This window comes from Aquarana catesbeiana, linkage group LG06, assembly GCF_042186555.1.
Source record: "Aquarana catesbeiana isolate 2022-GZ linkage group LG06, ASM4218655v1, whole genome shotgun sequence".
Classification (NCBI taxonomy): Eukaryota; Metazoa; Chordata; class Amphibia; order Anura; family Ranidae; genus Aquarana; species Aquarana catesbeiana.
Genome location: NC_133329.1, coordinates 25,236,481 through 25,258,089, shown reverse-complemented (window position 1 = coordinate 25,258,089; position 21,609 = coordinate 25,236,481). Strand labels below are relative to the sequence as shown.

The window sequence follows — 21,609 nt, the reverse complement described above, 5'->3', positions numbered from 1 at the left end:
ACATCTGATATTTACACTAAAATGCAAAAAAAGAATAAATAAAAATAATTAAATGTCATTTGAAACGAAAAAAAATGTTGCTTTAAGAGCTATGGGCGGAAGTGACGTTCTTGACGTCAACGAATATCTCTCTCCCCCCCGGTCTTTGTTCAGGGTTTGCGTGCTCCGGCTGTGTTATTGGCTGGAGCCGCACCGACATGTACATGGGAGACCTCGGTTCCGGAACAAAGCTCTGAAGTTCCAGCAAGGTGTTCCGGACAGGGCTTTTTTTCTCAAACAATAGGTGCTGGAACTCAACTACGACCCCTCAAAACCCCTCCTCCCCACACACACACACACACACACACACCCTCCAAATCGCATCAAATAGTGAGTGTGGTCAGTCAAATTTCACGAACAGTAGGAGAGTCTTAAAGGGGCTTTAAATACCAGGATTGCATTACATACAGAGTGCAGAGCTGTCACTTGTAAACACAGAAACCGGACTTCTGTGTTTACAAGTGATTGTGGTGAGCAGACACCAAGGGGTCTGAGCCAGAGTTCCACCAAGTTCCCCCAAAAAAAAGCCCTGGTTCCGAAGCTTCAGAGCGCATGCGCCGGTGACGTAACTGGCTGCATCCAGGGTGAATATCTCATAAACAGTGCACGTTTAGGAGATATTCATTTTACCCACAGGTAAGCCTTATTCTAGTCTTACCTGTCGGTAAAAATGATCAAGCTGGCTTTAGGCCCCTTTCACACTTGTGCGACTAGTCCTGCAACTTGGGACCTCAAAGTCGCTTGACAAGTCGTACCCCCCATGATTTCTAATGAGTTCCATTTATATCTGTGTGACTTCAAGTCACACCGACTTCAAAGTAGTCCCTGCGCTACTTTGGTCCGACTTTGATGCAAGTTGAGGTCCATAGATCTCAAGTCTCCCTGAAATCGTGGAAAAATTGTGCAAGTTTGAAGTGGTGGTAGTGTGAAAGGGGCCGCTTTAAATCAGATAAATACATCTCAGGTGCAACAATACAGAAAGTGTAAAGAGACTCACAGTTTTCTTTAGAAAGTACCCACAGCCTGAAGTAGAAAAGCCTGTTCTTTGCAGCATGCTACAGAGAAGGATCTTTGATTTCCTGTGTGGAAGCAGGGGTCTCTCCGCAGAGGTCTGACATACCCCCAGCTCAGTAATAGCTAGAGCTCTCCAATCGGCAAAGCACATTCTCCCTGCTTTCTTAGATACCAATAGTTTTGCATGCATGGGAATATTTCTATGTTCATTTATTTTTTTCACTTTAGCTTAAGAACAAACATGGGATCTTCTCCAGATCAACAAATAGTGATTATTCCTGGTCCTGGATAACAAAACTGTTGCAATCAGATCATTTCAAGGATTGTGTATCGGATGTCAAACCTTTTGTTATCAGTAATGACCCAATCAACACTGAGGAGTGCTCCTTCGGTATCCTGTACTTCACCAAGAAGGAAGGACAAATCAGTGCGATAGATGCCACAGAAGTTCAACTCATACAACACTACAGAAGTCGTCTTGGTAAGAAATATTATAATATCCATATCTATTAAATGCATGTACACCCAATCCATAAAAATTGAATACAATTTTAACATATTAATGTCATTTCAAATGTTTTCAATATTTTGAAGTCTGCAGCTTTCATTAAAATAGTCCCTGGTGATCTTGCCATGGCGATGCTTGTTCAGGCTCGTTCTGTATCAGGGTGACATCACAGGAGCACCAATTGTGAGGATTTGCTTCATAATCCCCCTGTGATGTCACCCTGTTACACTCCCTCCCAATCAATTGGCCATGCAGTCATAGTCCACTAGACATGTGCAAGCCGTTTCGTAATGAATCGAAATTTGGCTGAATTTTGCATCTTTCGGACATTCGGATGCATCCGAATGTCGGAATAAAAAAATAACGAATTTCAACTAATACAAAAGAAATTATAGCGGATATAACGAATGAATTTGACATGATTCAATAATTTGTTAAAGATCTAATGAAACAAAAGGTCAACTCAAAGTAAATCTTACAGTCCAATCAGCTGATTACCGTATTTTGTGCTGGAGGTTGGATTACTGGCAAAGTGCATTCCTGAGAACTGAGTGAGAAGGGTGTTGTATTGTATTTGAGCAGAGGAGAAGAGATATTGTCATTGTGTGTGTTAATAGATTCAACGACTTTCCAAACTACGAATCATTATCACGAATATATATACATACATAAATATAGAATTTCAAATAATATGAAAGGAATTATAGCGGATATAATGAATGAATTCGACATGATTCGGTAGTTCATTAAAAATCTAATGAAACAAAAGGACAACTCAAAGTAAATCTTATGCCGCGTACACACAACCTAAATTTCTGACAACAAATGTTCGATGTGAGATTGTTGTCGGAAATTCAGACCGTGTGTAGGCTCCATCGGACATTTTTTGTCGGAATTTCTGACCAACAAAATTTGAGGGCTGGTTCTCAAATTTTCTGACAACAAAATCCGTTGTCGTAAATTCCGATCCTGTGTACACAATTCCGATGCACAAAATTCCATGCATGCTCTGAATCAAGCAGAAGAGCCTCACTGGCTATTGAACTTTCTTTTCCTAGTCCTGTCGTACGTGTTGTACATCACCGCATTCTTGGCGTTTGGAATTTCCGACAACATTTGTGCGACCGTGTGTATGCAAGACAAGTTTCAGCCAACATCCGTCGGAAATAAATCCACAGTTTGATTGTTCCGATTGTCTGTACGCAGCAATACAGTCCAATCAGCTGATTAATTTTGTGCTGGAGGTTGGATTACTGGCAAAGTGCATTCCTGAGAACTGAGTGAGAAGGGTATTGTATTGTATTTGAGCAGAGGAGAAGAGATATTGTCATTGTGTGTGTTAATAGATTCAATAAACAAACGACTTTGAATCATTATCACGAATATAAATACGTACATAAATATCGAATTTCAACTAATACGAAATAAATTATAGCGGATATAACAAATTAATTCAACATGATTTGAGATTCAGTATAACGAATATTGACACTGTACAGAAATAATGAATTACCCGAAAACGAATTAACGTAACATAACGAATATAACAAAACAAAATTATGTATTTTACGAATGACAACAAACCGAAACTAAACAAAATTTTCCACTGTGCACAAGTCTATAGTCCACCATTGTGCTGGGCATTATTCAAAGCAGGAGGACAGGTAGCATATTGACGTGAAGAAGAGGTACAGCAGGGGACAGCTCCAGACTGAAGGTTCGTATTGCAGCCAGAGCTGTGTGTTTTTTTTTTCTTTTTTTCTTGCCGGGCAAGGTTTCTTTGAAACAAATATAATAATCAATAAAGTTGGGTTTTAATCAGTTAAAAGAAGGGGGGTATAAAGTGTATGTGCGCCTCCATCCCTATTAAGTTGAGATACATTGGAAGAGGTTGGGACTTTAAATGAGGCAAGTAATAACTCAGTAACAAAGTATTGACATATTTATTGGCATGAACAATGAAAAAACATTGCATAGGATACATACATGAACAGCAGTCATTTCTTATATGTAAGACACATCATAAAAAGTAGTTACCTAAATCTAAAAAATATATGCACATTGCAGTTAACTGTAAGGTAAGACGTAATATAGCGTGTCATTAAGATGATGAAATAAAATAATAAACCTATACCATGGTGAGAATGAATTGTATATTAGAGTCAAAGCTCTATGAGGTCATTGAGACCCTACATAAAAATTGGGACTCCATCCTATAAATCTCAACGCGTTTCGTGGATTTGTTCCACTCATCAGGAGCGGATGCTGGACATGTCTGCAAAAAATATATCTGGGCACCGTGGGTTTTAACCACTTGACCTCTGGAAAGATTTACCCCCTTTCATGACCAGGCCATTTTTTTGCAATAAGGCACTGCATTACTTTAACTGACTGGTCAAGCAACAGGGTACAAAAATAAAATGTATTATATATATTTTTTTATTTTATCACTACTCTGTTACTTGCACTATAAACAAAAGGCCAACAATTTTGAAGAAAAGACAATATTTTTTTACTTTCTGCTATAAAACATATCCAATACAAAAAATAAAAAATAAAATTTCTTCATAAATTTAGGCCAATATGTATTCTGCTACATATTTTTGGTAAAAAAAAAAATCCCAGTAAGCGTATATTGATTGGTTTGTACAAAAGTTATATCATTTACAAACTATGGGATATATACTGGAACTTTTATTTATTTTTTATTTTTTACTAATAATGGCAGAGATCAGCGACTTATAGCGGGACTGTGACATTGTGTCAGACAATCTGACACTAAATGACACATTTGACACTTTGTGAGGACCAGTGATACCAATACAGTGATCAGTGCTAAATAATATGCACTGTCACTGTACTAATGACACCGACAGGTTGTGGAGTTAAACATCAGGGGCGATCACAGGGTTAACTGTGTGCCTAACTGTTTTTTTTGTTTTTTTTTTCACTTGAGTTTTTATTAATAAAAAGATGCAATGTTAAACAAGTAAACATTTCAGAAAGCATTGTCAGTACTATGCAAGGTTAATAAACAGTAACCAAAGGGTGTGTACGAGTAAAATATAACAAGACCGATGGCCTATTATCATATGCCGTCCAGGAGACCAATCTATGGAGAGGGGGGTGCAGATAAGGGGTGCATCGTAATGTGTTGGTTTGTAGTTCCAATACTGACTATTATAAGGGTGACATTATCAGAGTTATTGTGGTAGACGTTAGTATTGAGGTAAGGAGGTGAGATCCAGGTTGGAGTATGTTAGCCATGGGGCCCATTTTTTTTGGAATTTTGGTAGAGCAAGGTTTGCTTTGGCGAACATAAATTCCATCTGGAGGTTAGGGTTGAGAGTATTTTGAATACGTTGTGGGAAAGGTATCAAGGTGCTCTTCCAGCTTTTTGCTATGGAAAGTCTGGCTGCGATTAAGACGTGTGAGGATGGGGCGATGTTGAGGTTTCCAGAATTCCAGGCCTAGAATGAAAGAACGCCCAAATGCTTGATGTGCCTAATTGCATTTGCAAAAGTGCGGCTTTATGGCACTTCTTTTAAGCTGCTTTTCTTCTGCCAGGAGCAAAAGAGAAGAGTTCAGAAGAGTTGGCCAAACACCCATGTAGATGATGACAATGATCTGTACACGGAGAAGGAAGAATGTAACTCTTATTATGAATACTTTGTGTGTCTACAGGGAAGGATAATGTGATCATAGTGATGGATGATGTGGAGGACAGCAATGATCAGGAGAAGATCCGCATATTGGAAAGTCATCCTGACATAGAAGATTTGTACCACAATCTCTTTTTATTTAGTCCTCAGGAAAAACAATCAAAGTATAAGAACTTTTTCTCATCTCTCATGACTATCAATAAAGCCAAAGTTGCTGAAGGTAATAATTCAACTTTTTAATCCTATATGATTTGATCTGATTTCAATTAATGGCTGTTATTTTCCACTCTTTGGATTGATGCAAAAAGAAAAAAAAATATCCAGATGGGACTTTACTGGCACCAGAAAGGAACGATTACTCAATGTATATGTATAAAAAGTTATATTTTACTACAAACATTTATAAAAGAATAATACATAAAAACAGAGTTTACAGTATTCGGTGCCATTGGCCATATAACTATACCAGCCAAAAAAACTCAATAGTAAAACACAGTCAGTATACTTTTGCAGGCGTGATATAAGAGGTTGGCGCGTTTTGCTCAGAGCTTCATCAGAATCTTTTCTGCAAATAACAAATAAAAGGCCTGGCCAAGGAAAAGACACAGTAAGCATCCTGTAATATGTACATAGTATAGTATTGCATTTATAGCATTTTACTCACAATCCGTGTGAATTTACGCACCAAGACCGAGATGTAGTCTGAGACCATTATGCCAGAGTAAAATAGGATATTGGTAGGGTAACATACACGGATCAATTGGTATGTTGCTAAATATAGAATAGTATAGGCTGTTTATCATGTTGAATGTATGCAGACAATATATAGAAAGCTCGCCTTCATGGGCCAAAAAAAGGGAGAGTATCCTGACTGGAGATCCACCAATCACAATGGAGACAATTTATGGTAACAACCTATGAGAATGTAACTTTAATTATCCAATAATCAAATCTATTAAATTAATGTATGCACTACCAATAAGCCACATAATAATAAGCAGTTACCTGTCCACTAATATAAAAAGGGAAGGCATCACAGCAGAGCGAGTGTGTCTCAGCAGAGGCAGCAGTGCTTCCCTGGATATCAGCCAACCACCTTAAACATAAAAGTATATACATCTGTCATATCCAATAGTGTTCCTCTGCAAACACAATTTTAGCACAGCTCTATACTAGGTATACAAAGCGAATCACATTTCCTTTACTAATCATTCAGGGTAGCATCTATCTACAAACATACACTCTGCACTAAACATACACAGCAAATTACCTTGTCAGCAACCAGCATCCGTCTCAGACCCTTCATAGATCTTTGGATTGATGTTTATTCAGTTTCTTATTTTAGGTAAAATTTCTAGTATCTTGTTCACTAGCAAACCTGTGAGTGCAGAGAGGTGTCAGTACAGAGACATAGAGTGCAGATGTGTTGGTGAGTGTAGAAGTCCATGTCTTCAGAAAATAAAATGATAATAAAAAACAAATGTGATGTATTGGAAGAGAGCACAGATATTTATAATATGTTACATGGGTAGCAGACACCAGGCAACACACTAGCTGCCATGAGCGCTGCAAGAAAGGGAAATACGTTTGTTTTATTATTAAAAGTTCTATATTCATATTTTATTTATCTGAATGGTACCTATAATGCAGGCATTGTGTTTCCCCCAAAAATAAGACCGGGTCTTATATTAAATTTGGCTACAAAAAACACACTAGGGCTTATTTTCAGTGGGTGTCTTATTTATTTACAGTGTGTACAATAATCTACATTTATTCAAATACAGTCATGTCATCTTCTGGGGAAAACCAAAAAATATCCTGATCCTTTAAGCGGTTCCCGACCGGTCGCCGCAGTTACACTGCGGTAGAATGGCTCCCCCTGGGTGAGCCGCCATAGCTGTACATCGGCCCTTTAAGACGCTGTAGGAGGCGCGCACCCGAAGTGTGTTCCCGGAGCCAATGCGAGTGCCCGGCGGGCGCATGTAAACACACAGATTCCGGTTCTCTCAGGGGAGAAGAGGCAGATTGTGTGTTCATACAAAGTATGAACACCGATCAGTCTCCTCCCCTGGTCAGCCCCATCCCCCCCACAGTTAGAACATACCTAGGGAACACAGTTAACCCCTTGATTTCCCCCTAGTGTTAACCCCTTCACTGCCAGTGACATTTATACAGTAATCGGTGCATTTTTATAGCACTGATCGCTGTATAATGGCCACAATATCGCAGTCCAGACATAAAATCGCAGATCGCTGCCATTACTAGTAAAAAATAAACAAATAATAAAAATGCCATAAACATATCCCTATTTTGTAGACGCTATAACTTTTGCGCAAGCCAATCAATATACGCTTTTTGCGATGTTTTATTTATTTTTTTTGTTTTTACCAGAAATATGTAGAAGAATACATATCGGCCTAAACTAAGGGAAAAAAATTGTTTTTGGTTTTTTTTTAAATTGGGATATTTATTATAGCAAAAGTAAAAGATAGTGGGGGTTATTTACGAAAGGCAAATCCACTTTGCACTACAAGCGCTTGTAGTGCAAAGTGGATTTGCCTTTCGTAAATAACCCCCATTGTGTTTTTTTTAAACTTGTCGCTCTTCTTTTGTTTATAGCACAAAAAATAAAAACTGCAGAGGTGATCAAATGCCACCAAAAGAAAGCTCTATTTGTGGGTAAAAGGACATCAATTTTGTTTGGATACAACGTCACACGACCGCGCAATGGTCAGGTAAAGTGACGCAGTGCCTTATCACAAAAAATGGCCTGTCATTGAGCAGCCAAATCTTCAGGATTGGACGGGTGATCTGTCTATCAAAGTGCCCGGACAAGGGGGAGGGGCTGTATATGACGTTGCGCTTCCAGGAACACACAGCTGTTGAAATAAAAGCTGTTATGTTCCCTGCGCTCTGATCAACCAAGCGGTGGCGGCTCTCCTCTCTCTTCCCCTATGATTGCTCCCATAAAACCTAGGCTGACGGCAGTGCTCGCCCCCCCCCCCCCCCGCTCCCAGGCAGCCCACACTCGCCAGCCCTCAAAATCCACTCGCAAAATGCGAGCAGGCGAGTGGAAATTTTGAGGGCTGACATACAGTATCTACATTTAAGACATTGATCAAAATACACTGATCAGCGGCTGCTCTATGAGACAGGAACACATGGATTTAAAATTTGGCCTGTCCCTGCTGAACCGGCTAAATTTTATCCATCTATGACCAGCTTTAGCAGAGTATGTGTGGAACATTTGCAGAGAGAACATTGCTTCTACACATATTAATGCACTTATAATGAGGACATATTCATCAGGCTGAGAGATAAAGCCAAATATGTAAGATTATAGATGCGTGTTTCTTAGCTGTTACTGGCTCTGTGCAGTTATCCCTTTCATGACTAAGCCTATTTTTGAAATTTGGTGTTTACAAGTTAAAATCTGTATTTTTTGCTAGAAAATTACTTAGAACCCCCAAACATTATATATATTTTTTTAGCAGAGAATCTAGAGAATAAAATGACGATTGTTGCAATATTTTTTATCACACGGTATTTGTGCAGCGGTGTTTTAAACGCAAATTTTTGGAAAAGTGACACTTTCATGAATTTTAAAAAATCCAAACAGTAAAGTTACCCCAATTTTTTTGTATAATGTGAAAGATGATGTTACACTGAGTAAATAGATACCAAACATGTCACCCTTTATAATTGCACGCACTCGTGGAATGGCGACGAACTACGGTACCTTTGAATTTCCATAGGCGACGCTTTAAAAATTTTTTACGGTTACCAGGTTTGAGCTACAGAGGAGGTCTAGGGCTAGAATTATTGCTCTCACTATGACGATCGCAGCGATACCTCACATGTGTGGTTTGAACACAGTTTACATATGCGGGCGCGACTTCCGTATGCGTTTTCTTCGCTGCGCGAGCTCGCGGAGACAGGGGCACTTTAAAATTTTTTTTTTTTTTTTTTTATTTTATTTATTTTTGTACTTTAGAAATTGTGTTTAAATTTTTTTTTTTTTTTTTTTTTTTACTTTTATTGCTGTCACAAGCAATGTAAACATCCCTTGTGACAGTAATAGGTGGTGACAGGTACTCTTTATGGAGGGATGGGGGGTCTAAAAGACCCCCCATCCCTCCTTTACACTTCAAAGTATTCAGATCGCTGAAAACGGCGATTCTGAATACTGTGTACTTTTTTAAATTCGGCGCCATTGGCAGCCGAGTAAACGGGAAGTGACGTCATGACGTTGCTTCCGCGTTTACAGCAAGAAGGCTGGAACGAAGCCGCTCGCAGCTTCGTTCCAGTCCGCCCCCAGCCGCCGAAGGCAGCGGAACGGACACCGGGCCTCCCGATCGCACGGGAGGCCCGGTAACAGCGGCGGGAGGCGGCGGGAGGGGGGGATGTCCCCTCCCGCTCCTCCGTTATAACAACCGAGCGGCTTTTAGCCGCATCGGTTGTTATACTCGGGTAGCCGATCGCCCGCTGAAAACAACGGTACCGGGATGATGCCTGCAGCTGCGGGCATCATCCCGGTATAACCCCGGAAAGCCGAGTACGCATATATGCGTTCGGTCGGCGGGAAGGGGTTAAAATAACGACCTGTCGTGCCCATTTCCATAGTATTAAAAAGCAAAGAAACCGCGCTATAAAGTGATATAAACAATAAGGAGAATATGAAGTCCCTTGTACAATCTGTGTAGTCCCATATAGACGTCCAAGACAAAAGAAGGTAAGTCTATCGTAGGTGAATGGTGTGAAATTCATCCAAACTAGATAAGTGATGAAAAAAAATTAAGCTGGAACACACCAAGATATTGCGCTTACCAGAAGTAAGCCAAATAGGGGCAAGTGGCTTAAACCCAGCCTGGGCCTTTGGATGGACGATCCAGGTGAGGCAGGATAAACGCACTTGTCCCGTGTATCCAGTCCACAGAGATTTATCCAAAAATATATGACAAAAACATAGCGTAATACTGATAATTGTAAAGCACTCCAAAAACAAATAATAAGTGCAACACTCAACATAAATCTAAATCATGTGTGATCATATAACATCCAGTGTCAGTGCAACAACTAGGATAGTAAATGAGTGTCATGCAATCATGCAAAGATGTATATTGTAGTGAGTAAGTGGAGAAACATGAACGATACCCAGAATCTGCTTACCAGATTAGGTAGAAAGCGAGCATGTATCAATCATTGAAAACGTCAGCGTGTGACGAAACGCGTCTGGGAGGGATGTGCTGACATCACCACGTTGCCCTGTTGAGGACGGGAGTGTTTTTGAGTCTCGGCCGGCTCCGTTTTTATTCCTTCGTTTTTAATCTTCATCTAAGTGTAACTCTATTTTAATAAAACAAGATTTATACAGTATCACACTATTGGCTGCTTTTTACCATTTATGCATTGCTGAGCTCGGATCCGATTGGCCAGGATGTGTCCACGCCATTCCTGTTAGGAGTCCGTTTGTGCTCTATCACATCTGCCCACCTTGTCTGGATGTCTGGTAAGCAGGATTTCCCCAAGGTTCGCTGCAGTTTATACCCTGTGTTTCTATATATGGTTATCAGTATTTGGCTGTGTGGAGTTTGCTCACAACGGTTTGCCATCTGGTAAGCGGTTTGTGCATGTGGTTTGCTGCACCTAGAGGGATCTTTTTTATGTCTATATCTGGGTGATTGATACATGCTCACTTTCTACCTAATCTGGTAAGCAGATTCTGGGTATCGTTCATGTTTCTCCACTTACTCACTACAATATACATCTTTCCATGATTGCATGACACTCATTTACTATCCTAGATGTTGCACTGACACTGGATGTTATATGATCACACATGATTTAGATTTATGTTGAGTGTTGCACTTATTATTTGTTTTTGGAGTGCTTTACAATTATCAGTATTACGCTATGTTTTTGTCATATATTTTTGGATAAATCTCTGTGGACTGGATACACGGGACAAGTGCGTTTATCCTGCCTCACCTGGATCATCCATCCAAAGGCCCAGGCTGGGTTTAAGCCACTTGCCCCTATTTGGCTTACTTCTGGTAAGCGCAATATCTTGGTGTGTTCCAGCTTAATGTTTTTTCATCACTTATCTAATTTGGATGAATTTCACGCCATTCACCTACGATAGACTTACCTTCCTTTGTCTTGGACGTCTATATGGGACTACACAGATTGTACAAGGGACTTCATATTCTCCTTATTGTTTATATCACTTTATAGCACGGTTTCTTTGCTTTTTAATTTTGTTTTGGTGTGCCTCACTTATAACCGTAGCTTTTATACTTATTCCAAGCGCAGTTTTTTCTTTTCATTTCCATAGTATGTCTATCTTTATTTATTTTATTTATGAAACCTTTAAATGTTTGATCCTATTAAGAAATATCACATAAGATATGTGAATAAAGATACCGCATGAGAAAGTTCTTGAAAAAAGCTACACATACAGTATATGTTTCTAGAAGTATCTAAGCATCACATTTGTGAAGTTGCCCATTGGTTCCAAAACTGTATGTTCCAAAACTTTGGCCATTAATATAGAATCCCCAGTCACCATTAACCACTTGCCGACCGCCGCACGTCGATATGCGTTGGCACAATGGCAGCGGTGGGCAAATGGGCGTACCTGTATGCCCCCTTTAAGAGCCGGGGCTAGCAGGCGTGCGCCCGCCGCGTACAGTGTGACCGTGCCCGCGGGATCAGTGGACTCAATGTCTGCCGGTCTCCCCGCGAACAAGTCACGGAGCCTCAGAACGGGGAATGTCCTTGTCATTGGGAGCAGTGATCGCTGTCATGACCCAAGGCAGAATGGGGAAATGCCTTGTTTACATAGGCACTTCCCCATTCTGAGGCTCTGTGACATGATCGCCGGGAGACCGGTGGACATAGAGTCCGCCGAATTGGCGGGCATGGTCATGCTGTATGCGGCGGGCGCACGCCTGCTAGCCCCGGCTCTTAAAGGGGGCATACAGGTATGTCCATTTGCCCACCGCTGCCATTGTGCCGACGTATATCGGCATGTGCGGCGGTCGGCAAGTGATTAATGGTGACAGGGGATGGGGGAACTCTATATTAATGGCCAAAGTTTTGGAACATACACTACCACCATTGGGCTTTTTAGCTAAGTATTATATACATGTAGACACACATCATAAACTCATATTTCTATATTTATGTCCAGTTTACAACACATAGTGGGTTATTTACGAAAGGCAAATCCACTTTGCACTACAAGTGCACTTGGAAGTGCAGTTGCTGTAAATCCGAGGGGGGCATGCAAGGAAAATAAAAAACAGCATTTTAGCTTGCACATGATTGGATGATAAAATCAGCAGAGCTTCCCCTCATTTCAGATCTCCCCTCAGATTTACAGCGACTACACTTCCAAGTGCACTTGTAGTGCAAAGTGGATTTGCCTTTTGTAAATAACCCCCACAGTCTTTACATAAAATCACAGAAAATCTTTTCAAGTTAATGGTTGTGGAATGGGATGTCCAACAAGCTTATATCGCTTTGACAGTCAGGTGTCCACAGACATTTGGACATATAAGCCTCAATTAAAAAAAATTATAAATCAGGATAAGGATGTTTATTTTTTGTTTAAAAAGTGATGATTATTTTTAGTGGAGTCCAATGAGATTTGAAAATTACAGTCACATGGCTGAAAATATAGATCCGTATGCTTGTGTTAAAGCCTTGTGAATTAACCACTTGACCACTGGGCACTTAAACCCCCTTAATAACCAGACCAATTTTCAGCTTTCAGTGCTCTCACACTTTGAATGACAATTACTCAGTCATGTAACACTGTACCCAAATGACATTTTTGTCCTTTTTTTCACACAAATAGAGCTTTATTTTGGTGGTATTTATTCACCGCTGGGTTCTTTATTTTTTGCCCTATAAAAGAAAAAAGACCGAAAATTCTGTAAAGAAATGCATATCTCTTCGTTTCTGTTATAAAATTTAGCAAATTAGTAATTTTTTCTTCATATATTTTGGCCAAAATTTATACCGCTACATATCTTTGGTAAAAATAACCCAAATCTGTGCATATTATTTGGTCTTTGTGAAAGTTATAGAGTCCACAAGCTATGGTGCCAATATCTGAAAATTGATCACACCTGAATTACTGATGGCCTATCTCATTTCTTGAGACCCTAACATGCCAGAAAAGTACAAATACCCCCCAAATGACCCCCTTTTGGAAAGAAGACATTCCAAGGTATTTAGAAAGATGCATGATGAGTATTTTGAAGTTGTCATTTTTTCCCACAATTCTTTGCAAAATCAAGATTTTTTTTTTCTTTTTTTTTCACAAAATTGTCATATTAGCAGGTTATTTCTCACACACAGCATATGCATACCACAAATTACACCCAAAAACACATTCTGCTATTACTCCCGAGTATGGTGATACCACATGTGTGAGACTTTTACACAGCATGGCCACATACAGAGACCCAACATGCAGGGAGCACCTTCAGGCGTTCTGGAGTGCCCAGGCCAATTATTGTATTTCTCTCCTACATGTAAAAATAATAATTTATTTGCTAGAAAATTACATAGAACCCCTAAAAATTATATATATATTTTTTTAGCAAAGACCCTAGAGAATACAATGGCGGTCGTTGCAACTTTTTATCTCGCACGGTATTTGCGCAGCAATTTTTCGGACGCGTTTTAAAAAAAAAAAAAACAGTTTTGTGCTTAAAAAAATACCAAAACAGTAAAGTTAGCCCAATGTTTTTGCATAATGTGAAAGATGAAGTTATGCCGAGTTAATAGATACCCAACATGTCACCCTTCAAAATTGCACACGCTCGTGGAATGGCGCCAAACTTCGCTACTTAAAAATCACCAGTAAAAATTTTTAAAGCGTCTCAAATTTTTACTGGTTACATGTTGTGAGTTACAGAGGAGGTCTAGGGCCAAAATTATTGCTCTCGCTCTACCGATCACAGCGATACCTCACATGTGTGGTTTGAACACCATTTTCATATGTGGGCGCAACTTACGTATGCGTTCGCTTCGGCATGCGAGCACACGGGGACAATTTTTTTGATCACTTTTATTCCTATTACAAGGAATGTAAAATCCCTTGTAATAAGAATATGGCATGACAGGTCCTCTTTACAGTGAGATATGGGGTCAATAAGACCCCACATCTCACCTCTAGGCTGGGAAGCCTGAAATAAAAAAAAAAAAAAAAAAAAAGATCCTGGCTTCGATCGTAGCGGTGAGTCGGTAGAAGCACCTGAGGGCGGCGGGAGGGGTGGACGTCCCCTCTCGCCTCCCATAAGAACGATCAAGCAGTGGAACAGCCGCTATGATCATTCTCATGGTGTAGGGAATCGCCGGCTGAAAAAGCTGATATCTGAATGATGCCTGTAGCTGCACCCGTCATTCAGATATCCCCGCACAAAGTCAAGGACGTCGTATGATGGCCGGCGGGCGGGAAGTGGTTAAAGCACATTTTTTTTAACACAAAGTTGTCCATTTATACAATATTTCTAACACATAGCATGTACATACAAAAAATGACACACCAAAATAGATTCTCCTGTGGCGATACCACATGTGTGAGACTTCCACAGCCTGGCCACATACAGAGGCCGAGTACAGCCTAGTATGGCTGAGCATGGCTGAGTATAGCCGAGTATGGCTGGGTATGGCTGAGCATGGCAAAGTATGGCTGGGTATCACCGAGTATTGCAGAGTATGGCTGGTTATGACTGGGTATTGCAGAGTATTACAGGGCATTGCAGAGTATTGCAGGGCATTGCAGAGTATTGCGGGGCATTGCAGAGTATTGCGGGGCATTGCAGAGTATTGCGGGGCATTGCAGAGTATTGCGGGGCATTGCAGAGTATTGCGGGGCATTGCAGAGTATTGCGGGGTATTGCAGAGTATTGCGGGGTATTGCAGAGTATTGCGGGGTATTGCAGAGTATTGCGGGGTATTGCGGAGCATTGCAGACTATTGCGGAGCATTGCAGAGTATTGTGGGGCATTGCAGAGTATTGCAGGATATTGCAGGGCATTGCAGAGTATTGCAAAGTATTGCAGAGTATTGCAGGATATTGCAGGGCATTGCAGGGCATTGCAGAGTATTGCGGGGCATTGCAGAGTATTGCGGGGCATTGCAGAGCATTGCAGAGTATTGTGGGGCATTGCAGAGCATTGCGGGGCATTGCAGAGCATTGCAGGGTATTGCAGAGTATTGCACAGGGAATTGCAGAGTATTGCACAGGGAATTGCAGAGTAGTGCTGGGTATTGGTGAGCATGGGGGGATGGCTGAGCATGGAGGGAGGGATGGATGGATGGATGTGACTGCATATGTCACTGAGCAGCGCTGTGGGCACTACACATCCAGCCCACAGTGCGGCTCCCATCCGATATCTCCCCCTCTGTACTGATCGGTACAGAGAGGGGAGGGAGGAACCGGCGTCATGACATGACGCCGGTTTGTTTACATGTGATCGCTCCGTCATTTGATGGAGCGATTACATGGTAAACAGCCGTGATCAGCGGACGTTTACCGTGATCCGTGATGCGCCGGGTCCTCTGGACCCGGCGGTGATGGATGTTCCTGTGTGCGTACCCCAGGGAGCGTGCGGGAGCATTTTTCTGGAATCACATCATATGAGGTGATCCCAGAGTTATCCAACCACCCTGCAGCCATCATTTGGCTATGGGCCGGTTGGCAACTGGTTAAGCACTTTCATACGGCAGGCCATCATATGATGTCCTCGACTTTCAGTGGTTATATCTGAATGATGCCTACACCATCGGAACAATCATAGTGGCTATTCAGCTGCTTGATTGTTCTTGCCAGCGGCGGGAAGGTGGGACATCCCCTGTCGCCTGGACAATCGGCGAGCCGGAAAAGGAATCCGCCAGCGCCAGAAGGAAGCCATAGAGAAAACCGAGGGACAGATGGTCCCCAGCAATCTCTATGAGTCTCGGAGACCCCAGAGCGATGTTATGACGTCACATCCGGGCCGGTGGAAGTAAACAAAGCTGGGGATACAACAGGAAAGCCTGAGAGCCTTCATTTCTTTTTTTTTTTGATCTTAGTCTTTCCAGCCTGGAGGAGAGATGTGGGGTCTATAAGAAAAAAAAAGGACCTGTCATGCCATATTCCTTTTACAAGGGATGTTTACATTTCTTGTAATAGGAATAAATGTGATCACATTTTTTTTTAAAAGAAAAGTGTAAAAAAAAAAAAAAAATTAAATAAAATAAACAAAAAAAAATTAAAGATCCCCCGTCCCCGCAAGCTCTCATTCACAAGCAAACACATACGTAGATCGCGCCTACATATGTAAACAACGTTCAAATCACACATGAGGTATTTCCGTGAACGCTAGAGTGAGAGCAATAATTCTAGCACTAGACCTCCCCTGTAACTCCAAACATGTAACCTGTAAAAAAATTTAAAGCGTTGCCTATGGAGATTTTTAAGTATCGAAGTTTGGCACCATTCTACGAGTGTTTGCAATTTTAAAGCGTGACATGTCAGGTATATATTTACTCTGCGTAACATCATCTGTTATATTATACAAAAAAAATTGGGCTAACTTCAATTTTTTTTTTATTCATTAAAGTGTTTTTTTTCCCAAAAAAATTACTGCGCAAATACTGTGTGACATAAAAAGTCGCAATGACCACCATTTTATTCCCTAGGGTGTCTGCTAAATATATATATATATATATATATATATATATATATATATATATATATATATATATATATTTTTACATGTAGGAGAGGAGTGCTGGAATTCGCACGGTATGGAAGTGGTTAAACCGAATGGAACTATGGGATGAGAATCCTCACCGGCTTTGATGTTTGTTGCCTAATATAAAAGCGTTTATTTTTAAGGCTGGTCACTGTCACTGCAAATGGGGTGAGAATTAAAGGATCATTACACTCCTCCACCTTATAGGTGAGGTCCTTTTTTGCCCTTGTCAGGTGACTGAAGTTCCTCCTGGTAAAGGGAGCCCTTATTTTCTTTGATTTTCCCTATACAACACAAAAATGACCTAGTTGTGCTTTTTGGATCACCTCTTTGGGTATTTATCCTGAATGTCTATATATAGAAAGTAGAGGTGCACCAACGTTTCAGCTGCTGAAACATATCATCCGAAAATTATGTTTTTTGCATTCGGTCGAAAGAAAAAAAGGTGCTGATAATGGCAGCGAAAGGGGGCGGTCCGCCTCGGGTGCTGCACATTGCGGGGGTGTCACCCTGGCGTGCCCCAGTCAAAGTCCTCCCCTTCCCCCTCATTTCCTTGTCACACGATCTCCCCTGTGTCACAAACCAGAATTGTTCTTCTGTGATAGACGGCACACTGATCCAATGCGGGGAAATTGAATAAGTGTGACCTGTATCATAGGAGGTGGGACCTTGTTACTGCGGCCGCCCGGCCTGGGCAATTCAAATCCAGCTCTGTGACACAGAGGGAGATCGCTGCTCTATGTGATCTGGGCACTGGTGAGTAGGGATGAGCTTCGAGTTCGAGTCAAACTCATGTTCGACTCGAACATCAGCTGTTCACCAGTTCGCCGAACAGCGAACAATTGGGGTGTTTGCGACAAATTCTAAAGCCTTTAAAAGTCTATGGGAGAAATCAAAAGTGCTAATTTTAAAGGCTTATATGCATGGTATTTTCATAGGGAGCAGTGATTTTAATAATGCTTAAAGTGAAACAATAAAAGTGTAATATTCCTTTAAATTTCATACCTGGGGGGTGTCTATAGTATGCATGTAAGGGGGCGCATGTTTCCGTTGTTTAGAACAGTCTGACAGCAAAATGACATTTCAAAGGAAAAAAAGTCATTTAAAACTACTCGCGGCTATTAATCAATTGCCGGTCCGACAATACACATAAAAGTTCATTGATAAAAACGGCATGGGATTCCCCCACAGGGGAACCCCGAACCAAAATTTTTTTAAAAAGTGGCGTGGGGGGTCCCCCTAAATTCCATACCAGGCCCTTCAGGTCTGATATGGATATTAAGGGGAACCCCGGCCAAATTAAAAAAAAAAAATGGCGTGGGGTCCCCCTCAAAAATCTATACCAGACGAAGGGTCTGGTATGGATTTTAAAGGGGAACCCCGTGCCAAAATTTAAAAAAAAATGGTGTGGGGTCCCCCCAAAAATCCATACCAGACCCTTATCCGAGCACGCAACCTGGCAGGCCGCAGGAAAAGAGGGGGGAGACGAGAGAGAGTGGCCCCCCTCCTGCACCGTACCAGGCCACATGCCCCTGCCCCCCTCTGACGTCACGGGGAATGCCACAGGGAAGTCCCCATCAAGTCCCCGTGCGTCAGAGGGGGGCGGGGTCACCGGGTGGCCCCGCCCTCCGTTATTTAAGAAGCGTCAGAAGGCGAGAAGCTTCACACAGTGGGAGCCTCCCATCATGAATGCGGAGCGGCCCGAGGAAAAGAAGGGAAGAAGACGCCGCGGAGGAAGATGCCGGACGAGAACACCAGAGGAAGAACCAGAAGAAGAAGAAGATGGAGGAAGAAACCGAAGCGAGATAGAAGATAGAAGAAAGGAGATAGAAGATAGAAGAAAGAAAAAGCATATAAATAAAGGAATTGTCAAAAACTGTCTCTTGTCATTTTTTAACATTTTTGACACTTTTTTTGTGAAATAGTAGGGGTACTTTTGTACCCCCTTACCATTTCACACAGGGGGGGGCGGAATCTGGGGGTCTCCTTGTTAAAGGGAGCTTCCAGTTTCCAATAAGCCCCCCACCTGCAGACCCCCACAACCGGGCAAAGGTTGTGGGGATGAGGCCCTTGTCCCCATCAACATGGGGACAAGGTGCTTTGAGGGGCTACCCCAAACCACCCTCCCAATGTTAAGGGCATGTGGCCTGGTACGGTTCAGGAGGGGGGGCGCTCTCTCATCCCCCCTCTTTTCCTGTGGCCTGCCAGGGTGTGTGCTCGGATAAGGGTCTGGTATGGATTTTTGGGGGGACCCCATGCCATTTTTTAAAAAAATTTTGGTGCGTGGGTTCCCCTTAAAATCCATACCAGACCTGAAGGGTCTGGTATAGATTTTGAGGGGGACCCCACGCCATTTATTAAAAAAATTTTGGCCGGGGGAAAAAAAGCATGACAGGACCTCTTAAATATGAGATCTGGGGTCAAAAAGACCTCAAATCTCATATTTTCACTAAAATGCAATAAAAAAAATTGTCATTTAAAAAAATAATTTAAAAAAAATGTCCCTTTAAGAGCTATGGGCGGAAGTGATGTTTTGACGTCGCTTCCACCCTGCAATGTCATGTAGATGGGTGGGGGCCATCTTCCCCTCACTCATCTTCATGCCAAGGAAGGAGAAACATACAATCGCCTCCGCCACTGCCGACGGCTCCGGTAAGCCGTGGAGGGCACCTGAGTGCGGCTGGAGGGGGGCCCTCTCCCGCTGCCGATAAAAGTGATTTTGCGTCAAATCTGCCACAGAGACCACTTTTATCTTGAAGTGGACCGCCGGCCGAACAAGAGGATACCGGTATCCCCCGTCAAAAGTAGGACGTATATCGGCGTACGGCGGTCCGGATGTGGTTTAAAAAGAGATAATGTTAACCCATTCAAATCCACCCCTAAATCTACCATCCTACTGCAGCCCTTTCCACCAGACTTGAAAAACACACACCTTAAAAGAGAAGTATGGGGTTTTTTTCATTAAAGATTCATACTTACCTAGGTGGATGGAGCATCAGACCAATGCTGCAGCTGTCCCCCACCGCCTCTGCATCGCCAATGGCTCGGTTTTCACAGATCCCCGAAAAGAGAGCTGCAGACTGTCAGTCAGCGTCTCTCCTCTCTGCTTCTCCATGCTCAATGGAGCGCTGAGCTGTGGAGGGGCAGGGAGGGGCTCGCTGAGACTGCCATCATTTAAGGCAGCTGGCGGATCCAGACTTGGAAGTCGGAATGATGCTCTGCCTGGACTGATCTGTGTGCCGTCAGCGGAGAGTGGACTCTCACAGGAGTGCTCACAGGAGTGTAAAACAAATTGCAGTCCTGTGACCCAGAGGAGAAGCCCAGCCTAAAAAGCTCATGCTGGACTTCTCCTTTAATTTCAGCTGTCTTCTGACAGTGGCATGATCAGTGGGGTCCTTTATCTTATTCCCTGGCATTATTGGTAGGTGATCCACTATAAGCTCAGGCTGAGTGATGGTTCCACAAGGATGCTGGGTGTCATTCAATAGGAAAAACTGAGTGGCAGCGGAGGAGGACACAGAGGGCAGTGCTGGAGCATGAAGAGGGAGGTAAGTAGTGAATTTATTATTTTTTTTTTTTTAAACACAGAAAAGGGAACACAGAAATTTTAAAAATATCCTATCCCACAATCTATTTCCTCCACGATACTAAAGATGGCCATACATCAAGTGAATTTTGTTCAGGATTAGCCAAAATAGAGCTGTCGGTGGCCTATTTGACACCCTCCAGGTTGTTCCCTGATGATAAAACGATAATTCTCCCACTCTACAAGACTCTGGTCTGGCCGCACCTAGAGTATGCTGTCCAATTCTGGGCACCAGTCCTCAGGAAGGATGTACTGGAAATGGAGCGAGTACAAAGAAGGGCAACAAAGCTAATAAAGGGTCTGGAGGATCTTAGTTATGAGGAAAGGTTGCGAGCTCTGAACTTATTCTCTCTGGAGAAGAGACGCTTGAGAGGGGATATGATTTCCTTGTCAGAAGAAGTTTATTGAGTATACAATGTTATAAAGATACATAAAGTAAGTTTACAAGGATCTATAAAGTAAGCTAATTGTTTTACAGTAGGGTTTATATAGGTAAATATCATGAAATTTCAAATATTAAACATTGGGTTCACGTAAACCTAAATTAAAGATATATATCATTTCCTTAGTTACTTTTGTAGGTATTTAAATGATTTATACCTACTATACATATTGTTTACAAGTAGAGTGTATATAGGTCAAATAAATTCTGATAATGAGCTTTAATCGTAAGGTGGAGAAAAGGAAAGAGAAAGAAGAAAAAGGGTTGAAAGGTAGAGGTATGGTCCACAAGGTTGTCCCGCTCGTCAGTAGGCATGTGCATTTCGTTTCGTTCCGAATCGAAATTCGGACGAATTTTTCATTATTCGGAAATTCGGATGCATCCGAATTTCCGAATTACAAAAGTAAAGAATTTAAACGAATCCGAAAAAAAAACGAACGAATTCGAAAACATATTCGAATCGAATTCGAAAACATATTCGAATCGAATTCGAAAACATATTCGAATCGAATTCGAAAACATATTCGAAAACATATTCGAAAACATATTCGAATCGAATTCGAAAACATACTCGAATTCGAAAAAAATAGAAAACGTTTTTC

The 21,609-nt window shown here is 41.7% G+C and overlaps 1 protein-coding gene across 1 annotated transcript in view; it reads left to right on the top strand.

The window, feature by feature from the left end:
• Positions 1–1,091: 1,091 nt before the first annotated feature.
• LOC141147918 (uncharacterized) overlaps positions 1,092–21,609 on the top strand; it is a 496,131-nt gene continuing 475,613 nt past the window's right edge. The window contains exons 1-3 of the mRNA XM_073635077.1: positions 1,092–1,148; positions 1,282–1,534; positions 5,246–5,443. Coding sequence (XP_073491178.1) covers positions 1,092–1,148; positions 1,282–1,534; positions 5,246–5,443 — 508 coding nt within the window. The remainder of the gene's footprint in view (positions 1,149–1,281; positions 1,535–5,245; positions 5,444–21,609) is intronic.